We start from the raw sequence: 20,995 nt of genomic DNA, 5'->3' as shown, positions 1-20,995 counted from the left end.
CGGTCAGCTAGATGGTTACAGTAGCGATTTTGACAGATGTTTTTGCTCCACCTCTCCCTCTTTCCATCTCTCACGTTATCCTTTCTTATTTGTTTGGATGTTACCTTTATCGTGCCTTCTTTCTATTGCTCTTAATGGTCTTTTCCATTTGTTTTTCCTCTTCATCCTTTAATTGCTTTCTTTCTGTAATTTTTTTAAGAGTGAAAAGTGGGCAGTCCACTGACCTTTTTATTTATTTATCCTTGTATTTAAAATTTTTTTTTTTTTTTTTACCAAGGTTGATCATATTGCCAACATTATTTTGTCATTGTTTGATTGGATTTCTCTTATAATGCTGCCTTTTTGTGACTGGTTTTACTCAGGTGGACCTCCTACCCCACCAGAAGAAAGCTTTGGCCTGGCTGCTTTGGAGAGAAACCCAGGAACCATGTGGAGGAATTCTGGGTGAGTTCGCCTTCTTTCAGTGGAATGCATATTACGTTTCAAAATGTTTTATGTTTAAAGTGGCTCATTCTAGCTCTATATTTTTATTCTGTGGCTCCACTAGAGTAGCTTTGCGTGATTCATAGTTAAAAAAAAAATCCTTATTTATCTTGTACTGGCCCTTTTGCAGCCCCTTGGTTCATTCTGTCTGAAATGGGTTGTTTGGGTTATTTTCTCTTTAAGGCCCCCCACCCTAAAAGCCCACTTTATCCTGATTGGCCAACTTCCGGAAGCCTACTGAGGGGGCGGCACACAGTGCTTGTTGTATGGAATTCTGTTTTCCCGTTGAGATCTGTTTCCCCCTAGTCAGAGTTCAATACAAGACCAGGACGTCTGAGTAACTTAAACTCAACCTAACCCTAAACTTAACCTAATTTCAGCCTAACCCTAATGCATACCTTAACCTAATCATAACCGATAGCTAACCTGTTTCCATGCGAATGCTTTCGCCTGGGTAGAGGGAAACAGCTCTTGGTAGGGAAACAATACAACACTGGTGTAGGAGGTTCCGTAACCAAGATTATTTTAAGATTTTTTTTTTGGCATTTTCTGCCTTTATTTAATAGCGATAGTAGAGAGAGACAGGAAAGGCAGGGGAAAGAGAGAGGATGACATGCAGCAAAGGGGCTGGATTAAAACCCAGGCCACTGCGGTAAGGACTCAACCTTATGTAGTATGTGCACTACCAGGTGAGTCACTGGGATACCCCCCACAATTTATCTTTCTTGATTGGAAATGGCAACTTCTCAAATCCATCCATACATGTTTGAATCTGAATACGATCGAATATGAATGTGGACATCTGTAGCAACAAAGATTACAGCAGGACGTCTCTGGTAAATGTTACGCTCATTACCTCTTTATTGTGTGACAGTAGACTGTTTTGTGAGAACGTGTACATGCATTTATCAAGAAAACCATAGTTTGACAGACCTTTGGTTTGGAATATCATTTATCCTTGGTCGTTGTGAAAATAACACCACAATTTTGAGAGGATATGGTTGAAATAAAGGCATATTGGACTGTTCGGTGCATGGCTGTATTGTTTTGTGCAAATCACTGTTAGCTCCCTAAATAACTTTAACATGCCCATTGTCTGCACTTAAACTGTATTCACAAGCCATTTGGTCAGATTATCAATGCAAGACAAACATTTCTGTGATATAATGTTACTTACATCTTGCACTTCTGACTCTTCAATATGGCCCTTTACAGATGGAACAGCCCCATCTTTTAGCACCAGCCTAGCAGAAAATCCAGCTTCATATTGGGCTCTGTTGAGAAATGAGTCCTCTGTTAAGTGATATGAACAAACAAACACGTTGGCATATGGCTATGGTTGCCCCGGAAAAAAGAAACTCTAGCCATTGTTGTCTGGTACTTTCTTCTTTAGGAAAGACAAACAAATTGAAAATCTAGCATTGAACTGTGCCCAGTTTAGGAAGCAGTCCCCGGTAAAATGAAGGGGACACAATAAAAGTTTGGGGTTGTACTGCTGAGTAATAATGGTAAAAAAGAATTTTATCCTTTAATTCTTAATTTCGTCTTCCTTTGGAATTTCATACAAAGGGAATTTGCCTTTGCGCAGAAGGAAATAGCGTCTTCTCGACATTGGGACACACTAACCAAACTCTTCCCAGTCTCTACACTACCTAACTTTGTTTGAGTCCTCCCTCCTCCACTATACTTAACTTTGTTTGAGGGTGGGCCAAACTAGCCGCTAGGCAGGCATTATGAAAATGTGCTACATAGTGACATAGATAAGTAACGGAAGAAAACGGTGGACTACAAACAAGGCGTTTCAGGCAGTGTTTTCTGTTGGAGAGAATAACTCCCTTTGGCGTCGACTTTGGGCTGTGTAACTCTGCAGACATCTTACATGCACCTCCCAAATACATAACACACTAAAAGAAAGAGAAAAAACCCAAAAGCATTATATAGCCTCTTTAACATAAAAAATGTGTGTTTAACATAAATCACTGTTATCAGTGTTTACAAAAGGGAAAGTGAGAGAGCATGGAGGTTACCAAGCATATAAAATGACCCTAATCTTATTCATATGTTACAAAATTGTGAGGATGTTGCATTTTCAGGGTTTTTAAAGAAAAAAAAAGTCCATACTTTTCACTTTTTGTCCCTCAGCGGATGACATGGGCCTGGGGAAGACCTTGACCATGATTGCTCTGATCCTTGCCCAGAGGAAGAAAGATGAGAAAAAGGAAGACAAGATGCTGGATAGTTGGCTGTCCAAGAACGGTAGCCAAAGTCCTTCATTTCTTTCCATGTGATAAATGATAAATGTACAGTCTTGGTTTTTTTTTTTTTTTCCCCATCTGATCTACAGTTAATGCACCTTTTTGAATCCACTGATTTCTTTGAATCTGCTATGCAGGGATGAAAGTTCTCCATCGCTACAGCACATTTCTTTCATTTGAAGTCCATAGGTGCCATTTATGAGAGCAGTGTAGATCCTAGGAGGAAGAAAAAAGAGGGGGTGGTGGGGGGGGTTCCCATTCTCTATCTCGTTTGTGGACTTGGATGGTGTAAAAAAAAACCCAAAAAAAAAAACAGTGAGAGCTGTATCCAACCAGAAGTTGTTCTTCGCAGATTATTACACTCACTAGCCAATGGGATTGTTTACAGCGCGCGTGTGACACAGACCAGTGCAAAATATCTAAACACAGAGCATCAATCAACTTAAGCTAATAGTTAATAGTGATAGATCAAACATCAGACTTTGCCATGACGGAATAATAGCGATAAGATTAGCATTATTGTTAAATGTTCAATCAGTGAAAATTAGTTAACATAAACGATGGATAGATATTTTATTTTCAGTTTTATATTCAAGACATACACCAGATAAAACAAATAAAACAAATCAAAAGATAACAGACAAAAAACAACAAAAAGGGGAAAAAAAGAGCTGCCAGACATATATAGTAGGTATATAATGGTTCACAGCAGTTTTCAAGAAATCATACAGATATTACAAGAGTACAGATAAAAGGTAAAGAGTACCGGGTTGCATCATTACAGACTGTATTTAAAAAATATTTTTCTTTTAGCTAGTCAGTGAATGGACCCCATATGTTCAGGAATCTATTGGGTGCTTCAGATTTATGGAAGTGTATTCTGTCCATCTGTATGATTATGATAATTTTATTGACCCATTTCTGAAAGCAGGGGGGTGTAGGTGATTTCCAATCTGTTAGGATAATTTTCTTGGCAGCTACCATGCCAACCATCAATGCCGATTGTTCCTCAGGTGTATAACTTAACGCAGACTCTTAGCATCCAAAGAGTACCAGTTCTGGATCAGGAGGAATGTCCCTTTCATAGACTCTGGAGAACCACTGGAATATTTCACACCAAAATTTGTATAAATGAGGACAGAGCCAGAAAAGATGCGCGAGAGAACCTTCTTCAACTTTGCATCTATCACACAATGGAGAAACGGATGGGTAAATTTTGTGTAGTTTGGTCTTTGAATAGTGGAGTCTATGGATGACTTTGAATTGGATCAGTTTCTGTCTGACATTGATCGAGCAAGTTTGGATTCTAGTCAAACTTTCATTCCAAATGTCGTCAGACACTTCAAGATTCAGCTCAGTGGACCAGGCTTCCTTCAGATAGTTAGTAGATGCAGAGGTGGTAAACAGACACACAAAGCGAGGTATCAGATGTTTGGAGTCCGGAGGAAGTTGCAGGAGGTCATAGAATGGGCAACTCTCTGGCCTGTTTTCAAAATTTTGAATTTTGTCTTTGACATAATGCCTAATTTGGAGATAATGAAAGAAGTGGGAGTTAGGGATGTTAAATTTTGTTTTCAACTGATTAAATGATGCAAACTTTTTATCTATATATAAATCTACAAGGGTCCCAATACCTCTTTCCCTCCAGACAGCAAACGCCCCATCCGTCTGAGATGGCAAAAAGAAATGGTTATTACATATAGGAGTGTATATTGAGACATTAGGCAGTTTGTTAACACCTCTGATCTGATTCAGAATCCTAAGAGAGTTTCTTAGAATAAAATTATTACCAATCAGTTTATCATGGGATTCTGTCTTGTAAAAAAGTAGAGTGCAAAGAGAAGTTTTTTTTACTGCTGTAGTTTTAATGCTTAGCCACAAGGGGGAATTGTCTCCTTTCTAAGATGCCTTATCTGGGAATCCCCATTGCCAGTAAATCAAAGCCCTTGCATTGGCTGCCCAAATAGTTCCTAAATACAGGAAGGCCTAAGCCTCCCTCCTTTATTGGCTTCTGCAGATGTGCTTTGGCTATGCGATGAGCTTTATATCCCCAAACAAATGGAAAGATAACAGAGTCCAGTTTCTTAAAAAATGATGATGTCAGAAAGATTGGCAGATTCTGAAGTAAGTACAAAAATCTGGGGAGAGACACCATCTTAATTGCGTTGATATGCCCAACCATAGACAATGGCAGAATCCTCCACTTCTCTATGTTCAATTTAAGCTTTGTGAGCATATCGGCATAATTGAGTTTAAATAAGAGTTTGGGATTTCGTGGTATTATGAGCTCTAGATATGTCACATGATCATACTTTAGTTTAAATGGTAAAGCATTAAGGAAATCTGAATCTATACTGTTCGATAGTGGCATGAACTCACTCTTGCCCCAATTAATTGTGTAACCAGCGAGTTTGCCAAATGATTTAACAAAATCTAACAAGGGAGGAACAGAGGCTTCTGGGTCGGTGAGATATATCAATGTATCATCAGCATAAAGGCTCACACGGCTTTGCAGGTTTTCTATCTGAATACCCCTGATACTGGAATGATTCCTAATTCCTATTGCAAGGGGCTCAAGGGCTATGTCAAAAAGTAAAGGAGATAGAGGATCCCCCTGTCTGACCCCACATTGTAAGTCAAAAGGCCCAGATCTGTCACTATTGGTGATGATAGAGGATGATGGGCAGAGATACAGCATTTTGACCCATGCAATAAAGGAATCCTCAAACCCAAATCCGTGAAGTGTTTCAAACATATAGGGCCACTCTATCTGATCAGATGCCTTTTCGGCGTCGAGGGACTAGATGGCCGCTCCAGAGTCCTCAACCTGGTTGGTGTATAAATTGTTCAGAAGCCTACGTACATTGCAAAATGAGAATCTACCTGGGATAAACCCCGTTTGGTCAGGGTGTATAAGTGACGAAATATGCCTCCCCAATCTGTTGGCTCATATTTTTGTAACCAACTTTTGATCAAAGATGAGGAGAGCGATGGGTCTGTAACTTCCGGGCTCCATTTCCTCCTTACTTTTTTTTAACAAAATACATATATTTGCCTCGTATAGGGACTTAGGCAATCTGTTATTTTTAATGGAATCGCTAATCATCCGGAGTAAAAGTGGGGCAAGTGTCTTATGAAATTACTTGTAAAATTCACAACCAAACCCATCTGGGCCTGGCGCTTTACCAGAGGGAAACGTTTTATTGCCTCTATTAATTCGCTCTCTGAAAATTTTGAATCTAATTCTAACCTAGCTGACTCATCCAGTTTTGGCAAATTAATAGAGTCAAAGAAGCCGGCAAAGTCTGCACTAGTGGCCTGAGACTTAGCGGTGTATAATTCTGAATAAAATTCTTTAAATCGGTTGTTTATTTCTCTATGGTTAATTAACAAATCACTTGTTTTGGATTTAATTTTGTGAATTGCATGGCTCACCTGTTCCCCCTTTAATTGTCTGGCCAACAGCCTCTCCGGTTTGTCGCCCAACTCAAAATGTCTCTGTCTGAGCTTGAGTAAGAGTTTGCTAATGTTTCCACTGAGAATACAGTTCCACTCATATTTTAACTTCAAGAGCTTCTTGTAGAAGAGAGTTCCTGTAGGACTGTTCAAGAGAAGGGAATATATTCTCAATCTCCACCAACCGATGACGCTGTTCCCTTTCTTTGGAGGCTTCAAATGAAATTATATAACCCCTCATTACTACTTTGAGGGTCTCCCAGAGTATGGAATCTGACACCTCTCCAGTATCATTAGTGTCAGGGAACTCCTTGAATTGTGCTGCCATATACTTAATAAATCCTTGGTCTGTGAGCAACCATGGGTTAAAGCACCAATAATAACTTTGTTTGGGCAAATCAAGCTTCAGTTCTAGTGATACTGGACTATGATCTGATATTAATATGTTGTGATACTTAGTGTGATCAATGTTAGATACTAATTTTGCGTCCACTAGAAAATAATCAATTTGGTATATGACTTATGGACGTGAGAGAAAAACGAATAGTCTCTGTCCGTTGGGTGTTGTAGTCTCCAGATGTCAGCCATATTTCTTGATTTAATTAGGTTATTTAATGTTTGGGCAGATGTAATGGCAGGTGGGATGCAGGAGGAGAGCCTATCAAGATATAGGTCAAGGTAACAGTTAAAATCGCCTCCCATTAACAGATTGGTGGTGCTGAGATCTGGAATTAAATCAAACACTTTACAGAAAAAGTTTGGATCATCAACATTTGGACCGTATATATTCAATAATGTGACATGGAGTGAATGTATATTTCCAGTAATCACAATATACCTGCCATCTGGATCAGTGACCATAGAAACAAGGTGAAATTGAATATTCTTGCGAAAAAGAATGGCAACACCCCTAGCTTTGGACGTAAATGGTGATTGATAAACTTGAGAAATCCAATTAGCTCTCAGTCACCTCTGCTCTGTAGCTTTAATATGAGTTTCTTGTAGAAACATGTCAGCTTTCAAGGATTTTAAATGTGCAAACACTTTACCCCACTTAACAGCCTGACCAAGCCCCTGTACAGTCCATGAAAACAACGTTATATTACTCATATCTACCTGATTCATACTGTTCATCACTGACATATATATACAGCTGTGAAAGCAAAAACAGCCTAAAAGGCATATCAACGTGGAAACTAACAGTAGTGATAGAATTATAAATCTGGCAGCTCTTAACAACATTAAACATTGACAAATCCCAATCCCCTCCCCACCGACACTTCCCCAAATGAAGCGTCACTTTCCCCATCTCACTTAACGAAGACCACCTTGTGCATTCTGGAGGTCACATTCTGATGAAGCTGACAAAACCACATCATCTGCGAAGAGCAGAGATGCAATTCTGAATACTTTCAAAATGTTAACTTTTAAATCACAGAGGAGGGAAAGAGCTCACTTGCAATACAAGTTTTAAATTATTCAAAGGTTTGGAGGGATTTTGTTCTTTTGTTGGGTTGTGAAATTTGCATTTTTTTAACGAGATAACAGCAAAATAAAAAAATGGTAAACTTATAACCATAATGGTAACGTGTAGATTATAGGGTCGATGTGTTACTTTTGGTAATTACTTTACCTGGTATCAATTTGAATAATTCAATACTTTTATTTACATTGTTTTGCAGGGTTTGAGAGGTGAAAGCCATTATAGTGCTGTTAGACTCATGAATGTTTAAATCTTATTCCACTAGACTGCAGCCTGGTGGGTTCTAAGGGCACTCTAATCATTTGCCCCGCCTCCCTGATCCACCATTGGAAAAAGGAGATTGACAGACACGTCAAGAGAGGCCAGCTTAGTGTGTACCTCTACCATGGACCCAACCGCCAAAAGAGCACGAAAGTGTGAGGAAGCTATGCATATATTCACACACATATGCACCACGCCCACTATATACTACAGTACTGCTATCACTCTGACTGCTACCATGTATGTGTTAGACGGATACCTATTTTTCTTTCTATTTCTGCAATTCCCAGCACTGCTGTACATGGCTAAAAAAAACACTACAACAGCCAGAATTCATGAAGGCTACGGATGTAACTGTCAGTCTGTGGGCAACACCAAAATAATGTTTCTCAACGATCAGTATTTAATGTTTTATTAAGCTATAACTAATAAAAACTCAGGTTTAGTCTAATTTTCAGGACAAACAGGCCAGGATTCGGGACAACTGCTCGTAATTCGGGACTGTTCTAAGTTTTTTGGGACGTCTGGTCACCCTATCACTGCCCGATCTGAGTCAACCGTAGATGTGACTCGTGCATGCGCACAGTTGACTTAGATCGGTCAGCAACAGAGAGCAGCGTTGGTGTAGCGAGCTAGAGAGTGGATGAAGAGAGGGAGCAACAAATGTTTTCAGAAGGATTTAAATCACCGCAACCACCAGAGGTCCATCATACAGTCATAACTGTGCACAAAAAATATTAGGGTGATAGGTCTAGAAGTTTGCAAGATTAGCCACAGACAGACACACACACACACGCGCACACACACACACACACACGCGTGCAACCAAATGCATAATCCCTTCCAGGCTATCCGCCTGGCCAAGTTAGTAATTTGAGCTCTGTCTTTTGTGCAGGCTGGCTAGTCATGATGTGGTGGTGACCACATACAGTTTGGTCTGCAAGGAGGTCCCCATCCAGAAAGAGGATGCAGAGAAGCCCAGCAAGGATGCAGATGATGTGGTATGCAAAGTTTGATTTGTTATATTTTTGGGGGTTTTTTCTCCTCTGGCAGGAAGTGCATTATGACACACTTAATAGTCTACACAACACTAAAACAACTTATTTTCACTGAATACTGATGTATGTAGACACATCCAAGTCAGAGACATCGACCCTGGTGTTTATCTTGATAGTTAAGAGTAACCGATGTGATCTATATGCAGAGCAGTGAATTTCACCTGATTGCTGCTTCTGTGATTATAACTGCATTATTACAACCATGGATTGTTATAGACTTGGTCATGTGATAAAATATGAGTCACAACCCCCCAGCTATGCTCTTCTGACTTCTACTGTAAATTAAAAAAAATCAAATTCTGTTGAGGGTAGGAGTATTTGAGTGAGAGACGTATTGAAAGAGAGTGAGAGGATACTGTTATCGAGAGAGACAGACCAAAGTTTCATATTTTTGTATTTTTCAGTAGTTCTAATTTGGTATTGTTTTTTTACATAGATTTTGTTTGATTTCTCATTGTTATCTATGTAGTTATATATTGTTTTATAGTTGGTTTATGAATTATTGCTCTAGCTTCCCTCCATGGTTGCTGTTGTCTCAGGTGTTGTCCACAGTTGACTGAGGTTTTTCACAAAGGTAAAAAAAACTGCTGGCTGTGGTTTGATACTTGTAGCACATGCTGACATTCTCCACTGATTCTGGTATTTCTTAAAAATCTCAGATGGGGCCGCAGTCTATCTAAACTGGGGTGTTTTGTGTTGACCTTTAAGTGAGTTCTATGTGTTGCTGGTAGTGATGCACGAGTCAGGGTTAAAACCTGCACCCACCAGACCCGCTGTAAGAGCTAATCCGCCCTCTCCGACCCGCTAAAATATGCGTTAATCAACCACCCGAACCCGACCCGCAAACCTTCAAATTTAGTCCAAGCTACAGCAAAGTGAGCAGTGTTGCACTATTTCGTTTTTGGGCTGTTTTTCCAGTATAATACACTGATTGCAAGGCATAGCCTATTGAATGTTAGCCTGTTTTTATCTTTTCTCTGATTTAGTCCGCCATATTGTCAGCGGTAGCCTCTTCTTTCTGACCAAAAAAAGAGTTTTATCGCTGTAAACAAAAGCTATAGATACCACTCAGGGAAAAATCTCGTACAGAAGCCTCAATACTCTAAAACACATGCATTGACCAAAACCACAATCACAAACCAATGATAAAGCTGCTTGCTTGCATGCATGTGTGTGTTTGAGAGAGAGTAAGAGAAGCTGGACTAGTAATGCACAGCCTAGCCTATTGTGCACAATATTTCTGTAAATTATTTATAACTTACTCAGAACTCTGCTGTGTCACTTTTTGACCTGACCCGCCTGAACCCATAATATTTTCTAGTAAGTCCGACCCAAACCCACCTGATCCGTGGGTCCCACGGGTTGACCCGCGGGTCACTAGTTGCTGGGTATCAAGACTACCAGCCACTGTGGCTGCTGGGTGAAAGAAAAGTCACCTTCCCTGACAAGAAAAAGGCCAAACATACACATATGCACATCTGTGCATACTCACTTGGAATCATGATCCAGGGCCAGTTGATCAACCTCCTGTCTATATGCAGACTCGTCACCATCCCGGATAAGGCCAATGATGGTTGTGTCGTCCGCAAATTTCAGGAGTTTAGCAGACAGGTCACCTGAGTTGCAGTCATTTATATAGAGGCAGAAGAGTAGAGGGGAGAGCACACATCCCTGGGGGACACCAGTGCTGATTGTCCAGGTGCTGGATGTGATTTTCCCCAGCCTCACTAGCTACCTCCTGTCTGTCAGGAAGTTTTTAATCCACTGGCAGATGGGGGTTGGTAAAGTGAGCCAGGTGAGTTTTTAGTGAAGGATATCTGGGATGATGGTGTTGAACGCTGAGCTCAAGTCCACAAACAGGACCCTTGCGTATGTCTGTGGGGAGTTGAGGTGTTCGAAGATGTAGTGCAATCCCATGTTGACTGTATCCTCCGCTGACCTGTTTGCTCGGTAAGCAAACTGCAGCGGGTTGAGCAGGGGGCCTGTGATTTCCTTCAGGTTGGCCAACACCAGTCTCTCGAAGGATTTCATGACCACAGACATTGGGGCAATGGGCCTGTAGTCATTTAATCCTGTGAGACGGGGTTTCTTGGAGACCGGGATAGTAGTGAAGCTCTTGAAGCAGGAGGGGACTTCACACAGCTCCAGTGATCTGTTGAAGATCTGTGTGAAAATGGGGGCCAGCTGGTCAGCACAGACTTTAAGACAGGAGGGTGACACGCCATCTAGATTTGTGTTGAGGACGTGTGTCAAATGGTGCACATCCTCAACACAGATCCTGAGTGCAGGTTGGGGTTCGGTGGAGAGGGGCTGGCAGGGAGTGTAGTTGGTTGTGTGCTGTGGATGGAGAGGGTGAGGGGTGTGAAAGTCTGCTTTTCAAACCTGCAGTAAAACCCATTTAGATCATCAGCCAGTTGATGGTTCCCTGCAGTGTGGGGGGATGGTCTGCTGTAGTTGGCAATGTCTTTCAAACCACTCCAGACTGTTGATGGGTTGTTGGCAGAACACCTGTTTTTCAACTTTTCAGAGTAGCACCTTTTTGCCCCTCTGTTTCATTTACCGAGTAACTTTTTTCATTACGTTACAGCAAACAAAATATGATATTATAATTCAGTATCAGATAATGTCTGTGTATAAGAGGTACTAGAACAAGTCACCATCAACAGAAGAAAATATTAGATGGCAAGTTTCTACTGTATTCACTCTTAGATTCATGCTTTGCTGTATGTACTCCATGTTCGTTCACAGAATAGCACATTATCTCAATTTTGTATCTCCTCAGCCGTCGCACTCAATTCCCCTTTTCCATGTGACTTGGGCCCGTGTGGTTCTGGACGAGGCCCATAACATCAAGAACCCAAAGGTGCAGACCTCCATAGCTGTGTGCCAGCTCAGAGCCCAGGCCCGCTGGGCTGTCACTGGTACACCCATCCAGAATAACCTGCTGGACATGTACTCATTACTAAAGTAAGAGAACAACACTGGATACAGAGTTTAAAAAGGGGAAACAAATTCTATTTATTAAATAAATGGAAAGGTGAATTTTCTTTTTCTTTTTTTATTTCTTTTTATTAAGAAAGGTGCACAAAGGAACAACAAAGAATAGCACAACACAAAGGCTGAGACAAAGACCACGTCAGTGACTTTTATTTCTGAGGTTGTAGCTAGTACATTTGGTGGCAAGAGCCAGCTTTCTCTAACCATCATCATTCAAAAAATTTTAGCGAGGGTACAGTGTCATAGATGCAAAACACTGTTGTTATTGAGTCCAAGCAAGTGATGACTTGTTCAATTTGCATTCAGTAGACTCAGGTCAAGTGTCCACCAGGGACCTGTAGAGAAGCACTTAATGCATTTTCTCATATTTTTGTGTTTCTTTCAAAGAGAGAGTCACGCTTTGAGCATTCGATTTATTGCAGGGACCTGATCTCTTTTCAGAGCTTATTTTCATGATTGCTCCACCTCTTTTCAAAGTTGAAACAATTTAAACTTTTGCTTAAGTGCACAAGTAATCATTATAACTTCTTCCACCAACCAATAAGAATGAAGGATGAATGGGCCCAGAGAGCAAATAGAAGCTAGAGCTACTTTGTCAAAGCAAAAAGGAGAATTGAAAATGCTAAGTGGTTAATCTAATGTCATTTAATTTCGCACCAAATCATCAATTTGGCAACAGTAGTTGCTAGTAGCTCATAGAAGGAAAAATAGTATAATCCATTTAAGGGTTATGCACATGTGTTCTGATCAGAGTTGTTTAGTTTTACATGGTATTTGAAATTGTTGTGTTCATGAGTTCTTATTTTTCATTCTCAAGGCTCTCTCTGAACACACGCTAACTGGAGTCCTGCTATTGTTATTATTTTTTTGTGTTTTTTCTCACTGTTAAAGATGGACTAGTTAACCTTGAGTATATGAATGAGTGAGTCAGTGTGAGCGCTTTTCCAGGTCCATGAGTTGCTTCACACCTAAAAAGTTAAGCTGTTGCTGAGGCTTCTGCAGTGTCCGAGTTAAAACTCTACCTCAACTTTTCTCAGATGTTTTTTATGCTCACCCTCTTTGTTTCGTCTTTTCACTCTCCCAGGTTTCTGCATTGTTCTCCATTTGATGACTACAAACTGTGGAAGGCTCAAGTTGACAACGGCTCTAAGAGGGGAGGGGAAAGACTTAACATACTGACCAGGAGTCTGCTGCTCCGACGTACCAAAGACCAGCTAGACTCCTCTGGAGCGCCACTGGTAAAGCAACAGGCACCCAGACACCTACATACTTAAATACAAAAACAAAGGCGAGTACTTCATAATCTTTAAATTGGATCAGCTGAAACCTACAGGCCAACCGGTTGTACATGCATACACAACGTACAAAAACACAGATACACACAGATAAAATAATCTATGACAAAAAACACATAACAGTAAATTTATACAAACACACACAGAGGCTGTTGGTTGCAACTCAAGTTGATTTTTGAATGGCTTTAGGTGTCTCTTCCTAATCGCACCTGTGAGTTACACCATCTAAGATTGTCCAAGGATGAGCAGGCCGTGTATGATGTCATCTTCGCACAGTCCAGGTACACGCAGCATCTCACATGGTTTATTTTTCGTGTGAGACAAGATCGATCAAGAACACCTACCCGACTGACCCTCTCTAGTTCCTTTTGGATTTCAGTCCCATGTTTACTTACTGGGCTACTCTAATGGTGTTTCTTAAATGTTGTCTATTTTGTTGTTTGCTGTCATTGTAAATGGTACTGATTAGAACTACACAAATAATTGTATGTATCATACACAATACGATACAACAATATTATGTATCCCAAATTTTTGTGTTAATGCTAACACTGAAGTGTGTGCTGTGTGCAGGATGCATTTTAAGCAAATCCTCCCTTAATAAATACAAGTTCAAAATTACAATTATCTTTTCACACCTCGATAAGAAGTTATTTTTCCTTTTAGATCTACTCTACAGAACTACTTGAGGAGACATGAGGGAAATGATCTGAAAAAGGAAAACACATCTACCGCCAATCCCTTTGAAAGAGGCAAGATATTAGATGGATGATTTTCAGTCCTGCTGTAGAGCAAGGCACTAACTCTGTCTGGGTTAGGGGTTCCATTCTCTGTACGGCTTCATTGGTAGAGTGGGCACTAGCATTTCAAAGATTTGTTGGTTCAATTTCCAGTACAGCTCAACAGGTAGAGCAAGGCAGTATTCCTAATCAGCGTTAGGGGTTGCATCGCCAGTAGAACTGCCCATGTTCAGAATTTAAGCATTTAAATAAACGGTTTGACAGACATGTTTATGTAAAGATAAACGTGTCTGTCAAACCGCTTACATTATGTTCTGGAGGTCCTGCAAGTGCCAGTGGAGTTTAAAACAGTTGTCTCGGGGCGTCCGGGTAGCGTAGTGGTCTATTCTGTTCCCTACCAACATGGGGATCCCTGTTCCAGTCCCTGTGTTGCCGCTGACTTGGTTGGGCGTCCCTACAGACACAATTGGCTGTGTCTGTGGGTGGGAAGCTGGATGTGGGTGTGTGTCCTGGTCGCTTTACTAACGCCTCGTCTGGTCAGTCAGGGCGCCTGTTCGGGGGGGGTAACTGGGGGGAATAGCGTGATCCTCCCACGCGCTATGTACCCCTGGTGAAACGCCTCACTTTCAGGTGAAAAGAAGCGGCTGGCGATGCCACGTGTATCGGAGGAGGCATGTGGTCATCTGCGGTCTTCCGCGGATCGGTGGGGGGAGCAGCGACCGGGAAGGCTTGGAAGAGTGGGGTAACTGGCCAAATATGATTGGGGAGAAAAAACAGGGGGAGGGGGGGATAAAACAAAAACAGCTGTCTCATCTGTCCCCAGTTTTTAACTTGTGTCCATGTGCCGTAGTGTGTTAATTATATATTCTTTTTGAAAATTTATCTGCATTTGGAATGGACTGTTTGCAACCAAAGAGCAGAGTAGTTGTTCAGAAATGGCTCAACTGAGAATGTGAGTTTTTGATGGCAGAACCTAGGCCAAAATTTTTCGGACTCTATAGGCATGACATATGTAAAAGACAAAAAAGTGTCACAAGGGTCTTCCTATTGCTTAGAGAAACTGACCTTCAACCAGAGGACTGCGTTTCAAGCTCTTTGTATCAACAAGAACTCACCATGTTGAACTGCCCAGGGAACAAGGCACTGATTTCTGACCTTCCTGTGGAGGGGGGCCAGCAAAATAATAACTTTCTCTCAAGGGATTGATGAAGTGTCCTTTTGAAATCATAAAATTAAAAGCAATCTTCGGTTGTCTGTTGAGTCATACGCCTCCTAGTGATAGTGCGTGTATGTGTTTTTCTGTGTGTTTGTGTTTCCTCAGTCGCCACTGAATTCGGTATGTCCCAAGCACACATTGCTATGTCCTCCCAGAGACCGCAGCAGGCTACCAGCACGGTCCACATCTTGTCATTGCTGCTGCGCCTCAGACAATGCTGCTCTCACCTGTCCCTGCTTAAGAAAGTAAGCAGGAATACTCTAATGCATACGAAGTCACATGAATACATACTCTGCTGCTCACAAGTCTCTCTCTGTTACTCTCTCGCTTTCTCAAAAACCTTCAAATGTGAAGGTCAGGGTTCCTGCATGTGTAATTTACTGACAAATTTTTCAGTCTCGAAAATGGTAAAATTAATCAAATGTCCTTGAAATATTATTGAGGTCATGGTAAATTATCAAGTTCGGTTATACAATTTTATCTACTGAGATTGCATATTTTTAGCATGATATTTTACTGAGATTGCATATTTTTAGCTGCTGAGGTTGCACATAAGTGCTTGAAGTTTGGGGGTATGTTCAGTGACAAGCTAAAAGTTACACAGTCCATTGAGAGACTGTTGAGGCTACTGGATTTTTTAATTTCTTAAAAAGCGTGGGAGCCCTGAAGGGTTTGTTTGCTATTCTTGTGTTTGATTTAAAATCTGCCTGACAAGGTTTGTTGGCTGATATTTTTCTGTCTTAATCTTGTTTTCTCTCTCTCACTCGCGCCCTCATTCTCAACTGGATAGTTTTCCACAAAGCAGATATAAAACTTTTCTGGACACTACAAATGTATACATGGAAGTTTGCTTGTCAAATAATGATTTTAGGAGCGCTTCACTCCTCTTCTCCTTGTCTTGTAGCTATTGATTGAAAATTGCTATGCAAATATATTCATTTATTAGTCATTATCATACATTTTTGTTATGATTGGTGCTATTTTTGTTGTGGTGTTCTTGTGTTATGAAAGCAGGTGTCAAGCATGTTACTAAAACTGCCACAGTTAAGGTTTCGATTCCCACTTACATCTCCCATGTAAAATATATATAAATGGTAAATGGACTGCATTTTATATAGCGCTTTTTTGTCTACCGACCGCTAATGGTTTAGTTTGGCATTTTGATGATGTTGTCATTTTTATCCCTTAATTTTCCATGGTTATTACTTTCTCCCTCTCCCTTCCCCCTCCCTCTCCAGACCCTGGACCAGTCGGAGCTGCAGGGCGATGGGATCATCTTGACACTGGAGGAGCAGCTCAGCGCTCTATCCCTCTCGTCAGGCTCCTCCTCATCAGGCCCAGACCCCAAAGACACTGTGTCCCTCAATGGGAGGCAATTCACCTCACAGCTCTTCAAGGATACCTGTGAGAGCACCAAGGTGTGTTCTAGCTGTTTTCCAACTGTTTTCCTCACTTTATTAACACCCTGATCAGTATAACTCCAAGAACATGTTAGGGAGCTGTTTTTGCCAGTCGGAATTTGAGAGTGTTGTGCTTATGAAACTTTCCCTGTCCGCATTGATTAGAGTTCTCCATCGCTATGACGGATTTCCAACAATTGGATTCCAAAGAGGGGGCGGTACGGTGGCGCAGTGGTTAGCGTGGTCGCCTCACAGCAAGAAGGTGCTGGGTTCGAGCCCCGGGGTAGTCCAACCTTGGGGGGGGTCGTCCCGGGTCGTCCTCCGTGTGGAGTTTGCATGTTCTCTCCGTGTCTGTGTGGGTTTCCTCCGGGGACTCCGGTTTCCTCCCACAGTCCAATGAAATGTAGGTCAGGTGAATCGGCCATACTAAATTGTCTCTAGGTATGAATATGTGTGCGTGTGCGTTTGTGTGTGTCTGTTGGCCCTGTGATGTCCTGGCGGCCTGTCCAGGGTGTCTCCTCGCCTGCCGCCCAATTACTGCTGGGAAAGGCTCCAGCATCCCCGTGACCCTGAGAACAGGATAAGTGGTTTGGATAATGGATGGATTTTTTTTTCACTTTTAAAAAGTGGGAGTTGTCTTATATTTCAGGAATAGACAATTACATGTTCATTCATTACAACAGATATTCTTTTTGAATGGAGTTACCAGAGTAACTACGGTATTTTACAATGTTGCAATATGGGTTGTTGTAGCCTTAATGCTGCTAGGCTAGCGAGTGTTTTAAGTCCGGTCAGCACTGAAAGTGTTTCATTAGTCCGGTTTAACCTGCAGGAGTTTCTGGACATGCTGTAACGTGTTTTGCTGCCACAGAAGAAATACATAAATTCAGGACGAGTGAAAACGAGTTCTTAGCGTCTCCCGATGTCTTTGTTGCAGAAATGAACCAGGTAGAAAATCTGTCAAACAGCCAAGAATTACGTCTCTCACAGATGATGAGCTTAAAAAATGTTTAACTGTTAATGTATAATGTTAATGTCATAAAAATGTTAACTGTTATGGAAAATAATTATGCGAGAGGAATAAGAGTGAGAGGAATCGACTCTGCAGTAACTCTGTCGGCTGACTACTGGCCACTGGGAAAGTGAGCTGTCTACAGATGTCCAACCCAACAGCAACTTTGATAAGCATCCAAACACTGTTACATTGTCAAATGGCTATGGGAGGATGAAAAAATTGCAGTTCAAGTCCATTCACTATAAGTCTTGTTTTACCAATGTTATTTTGTATGGCGCACAGTGCGATCACTCACAAAAATATGAAGGATTACTTCAGGACATAGCGCTCACTTCATCAGTGAGCATATTTGTTTCACTTTTCTTCTTTCCAATGTCTGAGTATATTGTGAAAAACAACAATCTGTGTTGTGTTTTTTATGAATATTGTAATGATAATGTACAAGAAATTTGAATCATTTCATCTGGACACATTTATTGGGAGAAACGTTTCATTACTCATCTAAGCTACTTTTTCGGTCTCAACTGACTGCATGCTTATAAACAGCACAGTTGCACATTGCCCGAACCAACGATTGGTTTCATGTGCAAATTGCTGTGACTATTAACTAGACTATTTGCATATGAAACCGCCCCTCCGGGTGGGAGGAAACCGGAGCACCCGGAGGAAACCCATGCAGATTCGGGGAGCACATGTAAACTCCACACAGAAAGGACCTGGGACGGCCTGGCATTTGAACCCAGGACCTGCTTGCTGTGAGGCAACAGTGCTAACCACCGGGCCACCGTACTGCCCTTACATTATTAGCTTGTGGTTATTTTCTCTCCTAAAAATAAATAGAGATTCGGGGAGCACATGCAAACTCCACACAGAAAGGACCTGGGACAGCCTGGCATTTGAACCCAGGACCTGCTTGCTGTGAGGCAACAGTGCTAACCACTGGGCCACCGTACTGCCCTTACATTATTAGCTTGTGGTTATTTTCTCTCCTAAAAATAAATAAAATGATCTATCTCAATCTTTCCATCCAGATATCTGCCATCATCTCAGAACTTAATTCCATCACACAGAAGGGTGAAGATCAAAAAAGGTAAGGATTTTCAAGTTACCCTAGCTGATTCACTCATTCATCAAAAATATACTTTATTATCTTACATCATATTCATTCATACTTAGGTGGTGTATAGGTTTGAACTAATTGTCTCCCATCAATATTAAACCCTAACATTGGCAAGGTAGTCTGGTGACCTAAAGTTTGTCAGTTCACATCCTCGGATAGTCTGGCAAAATTTGTGATGGTCAAATTAAAATGAACAGGCATGGGCAAAAGTCCATGAATATTGGGATGGCATCTAGCACTTTACCTGTGCCCCCATCCATAGGGTTAGTGGTTTTGTCAGGAAGGGCATCTGAAGTAAAATTTTGCCAAAGCAGTATGCGGATACCAGATCGGTCAAGGCCCAGGTTAAGAACGGCTGCCATTGGTGCTGTGCCCTCAAGGGGTACCAATGGAAACTATGAAATCCACTGTGGTGACCCCTGAGAAACAGGAAACAAGCTAAAAGGAGAAGAAGAATCAATGAAAACCTCAAATAACAAAAGTTGCATCCTCAAACAAAACGTAAAAAAAAAAAGAAGTAAAAGGAATTTGAGGAACCTATAGAGATTTTTCAGGTATTAACTATAGAACCAGACCAGAATAGTTCATTAACCCTGAAGGTATTTCCAGAAACCTCTCATATATATGGAGCTTCTTTGAGGAGCTAATTGTCTCTCTTTGGATCTAAGAAAGATCTGTATTTGGAGTGTACTGAGCACAATAATTGGAACTGGGGAATTTCTAATAATATATAGGCTACAAGGAAAGCTGAGAAATAAAACAGAAAGCGTAAGTTTGTAATCACCACTTTTAGTTCACATGATCATTAGGCTGGCGTCTGATGAATTCAGGGAAGGGTTAACAGCCCAGGAGACCCATGGGAAAGCTTTAAGTGTTCCTCCCCCAGAAGGCCACTCTGACCCGGCAAGAAAATATACCTACTGAAAACCATGTAGTGTGTGAATCTATATGTCTGTGTGACTGTTATGTATGTGTCACTGGAAAATGAGGGTGCATGCTCCTTGAGTAAATACAGGTTTAAATAAGAATTGCCCATCTTTTTGTCCCCCAGTGTAATTGTGTCCCAATGGACCAGCATGCTCCGCATTGTGGCGGTCCATCTGCGTGTGATAGGCCTGAGGTACGCAATCATCGATGGGACGGTCAACCCCAAACTCCGCATGGACCTGGTGGAAGAGTTCAACACCAACCGCAAAGGACCAAAGGTAACCCCAACCCAAATTCTGCTGTAGTTCAGTAGGTAAAGAGTGGCACTAGTATTTTCAAGGTTGCGAGTTCGATTGCCAGTGTATTCCAATGGATATAGCATCAACACTGTCAGGGTTAGGTGTTTATGAAATGTCTGCACGCTAGACAAAGCACATTGGATGAGATGATAGAAGCATCCAGCAAGTGGTATATTATATGCTTTATTAACTCTAATCTTAACATGTGGCACCAAGATAAGAAATGTAAGATGCAATTTTACACATGTACCAGTTCATTTTCATTGATGTTTAATCAAACATTTTTTCATATTGGCTATATGCTCAACTAAAGTATTGAAGATGTAAGCTAAAGTTATACCTGGTAATGTTTTCTACTCATGTACTCAGAATTATATTTCACATCAAATTAACATCAGGCAAGAAACAACTTGATTCACCATACTTTTTGTTTCTTGTGGTAAACAATGTCAGTTATTACAAAATAAACAAATTTTACCCTACTGTCCTAATACTTCTACTTTTAAACAACCAGAACATAGTATGCACACACATATTTGGTTTTCTATTGATCATGTCACTCATTCTATTTTCTAATAAAAGAATATCTTATTTAATAGTTTGAAAAAAATCCTTTGTATACAAATGTTTTCATGTTGGGTTTTTTTTTGTTTTTTTTGTCAATATTGCACAATATTTGCACTGATTTAAACTGGTTAAGACTTAAGTTACAATGGACTTGGTCTAGTGAACTAACCTTTGTGTTTACAGAAAGTTGAATCAGCTCTTCTGGACACAGATGAGTGATGAAACGTTTTTTCCCAATATACACTAAGTGGCCTCTTCAGTCTCAATTGACTGCAGGTATCCTCACCCTTATAAAAAGCAATGGGGTTCCCCAGTTTCACCTATAGTGGCCACCTATAGTTTCACCTGTAGTGGCCAACTTTTATATGGAGGAAGTGGAAAAGAGGGCTCTGATGTCCTATCCAGGGACACCATCTAGCCATT

General features: G+C 41.0%; 1 protein-coding gene across 1 annotated transcript in view; it reads left to right on the top strand.

Moving 5' to 3' along the window:
- ttf2 (transcription termination factor, RNA polymerase II) overlaps nt 1-20,995 on the top strand; it is a 52,348-nt gene that overhangs the window by 28,304 nt on the left and 3,049 nt on the right. The window contains exons 9-20 of the mRNA XM_056288886.1: nt 363-444; nt 2,626-2,739; nt 7,943-8,093; nt 8,834-8,939; nt 11,779-11,963; nt 13,078-13,231; nt 13,478-13,569; nt 13,955-14,040; nt 15,350-15,489; nt 16,483-16,662; nt 18,691-18,749; nt 19,831-19,984. Of these exons, the coding sequence (XP_056144861.1) occupies nt 363-444; nt 2,626-2,739; nt 7,943-8,093; nt 8,834-8,939; nt 11,779-11,963; nt 13,078-13,231; nt 13,478-13,569; nt 13,955-14,040; nt 15,350-15,489; nt 16,483-16,662; nt 18,691-18,749; nt 19,831-19,984 (1,503 nt within the window). The remainder of the gene's footprint in view (nt 1-362; nt 445-2,625; nt 2,740-7,942; nt 8,094-8,833; nt 8,940-11,778; nt 11,964-13,077; nt 13,232-13,477; nt 13,570-13,954; nt 14,041-15,349; nt 15,490-16,482; nt 16,663-18,690; nt 18,750-19,830; nt 19,985-20,995) is intronic.

Source organism: Lampris incognitus, chromosome 11 (assembly GCF_029633865.1).
Source record: "Lampris incognitus isolate fLamInc1 chromosome 11, fLamInc1.hap2, whole genome shotgun sequence".
Lineage (NCBI taxonomy): Eukaryota > Metazoa > Chordata > Actinopteri > Lampriformes > Lampridae > Lampris > Lampris incognitus.
The sequence above is the reverse complement of the archived record's forward strand: the minus strand, read 5'-3'. Positions and strand labels throughout refer to the sequence as shown.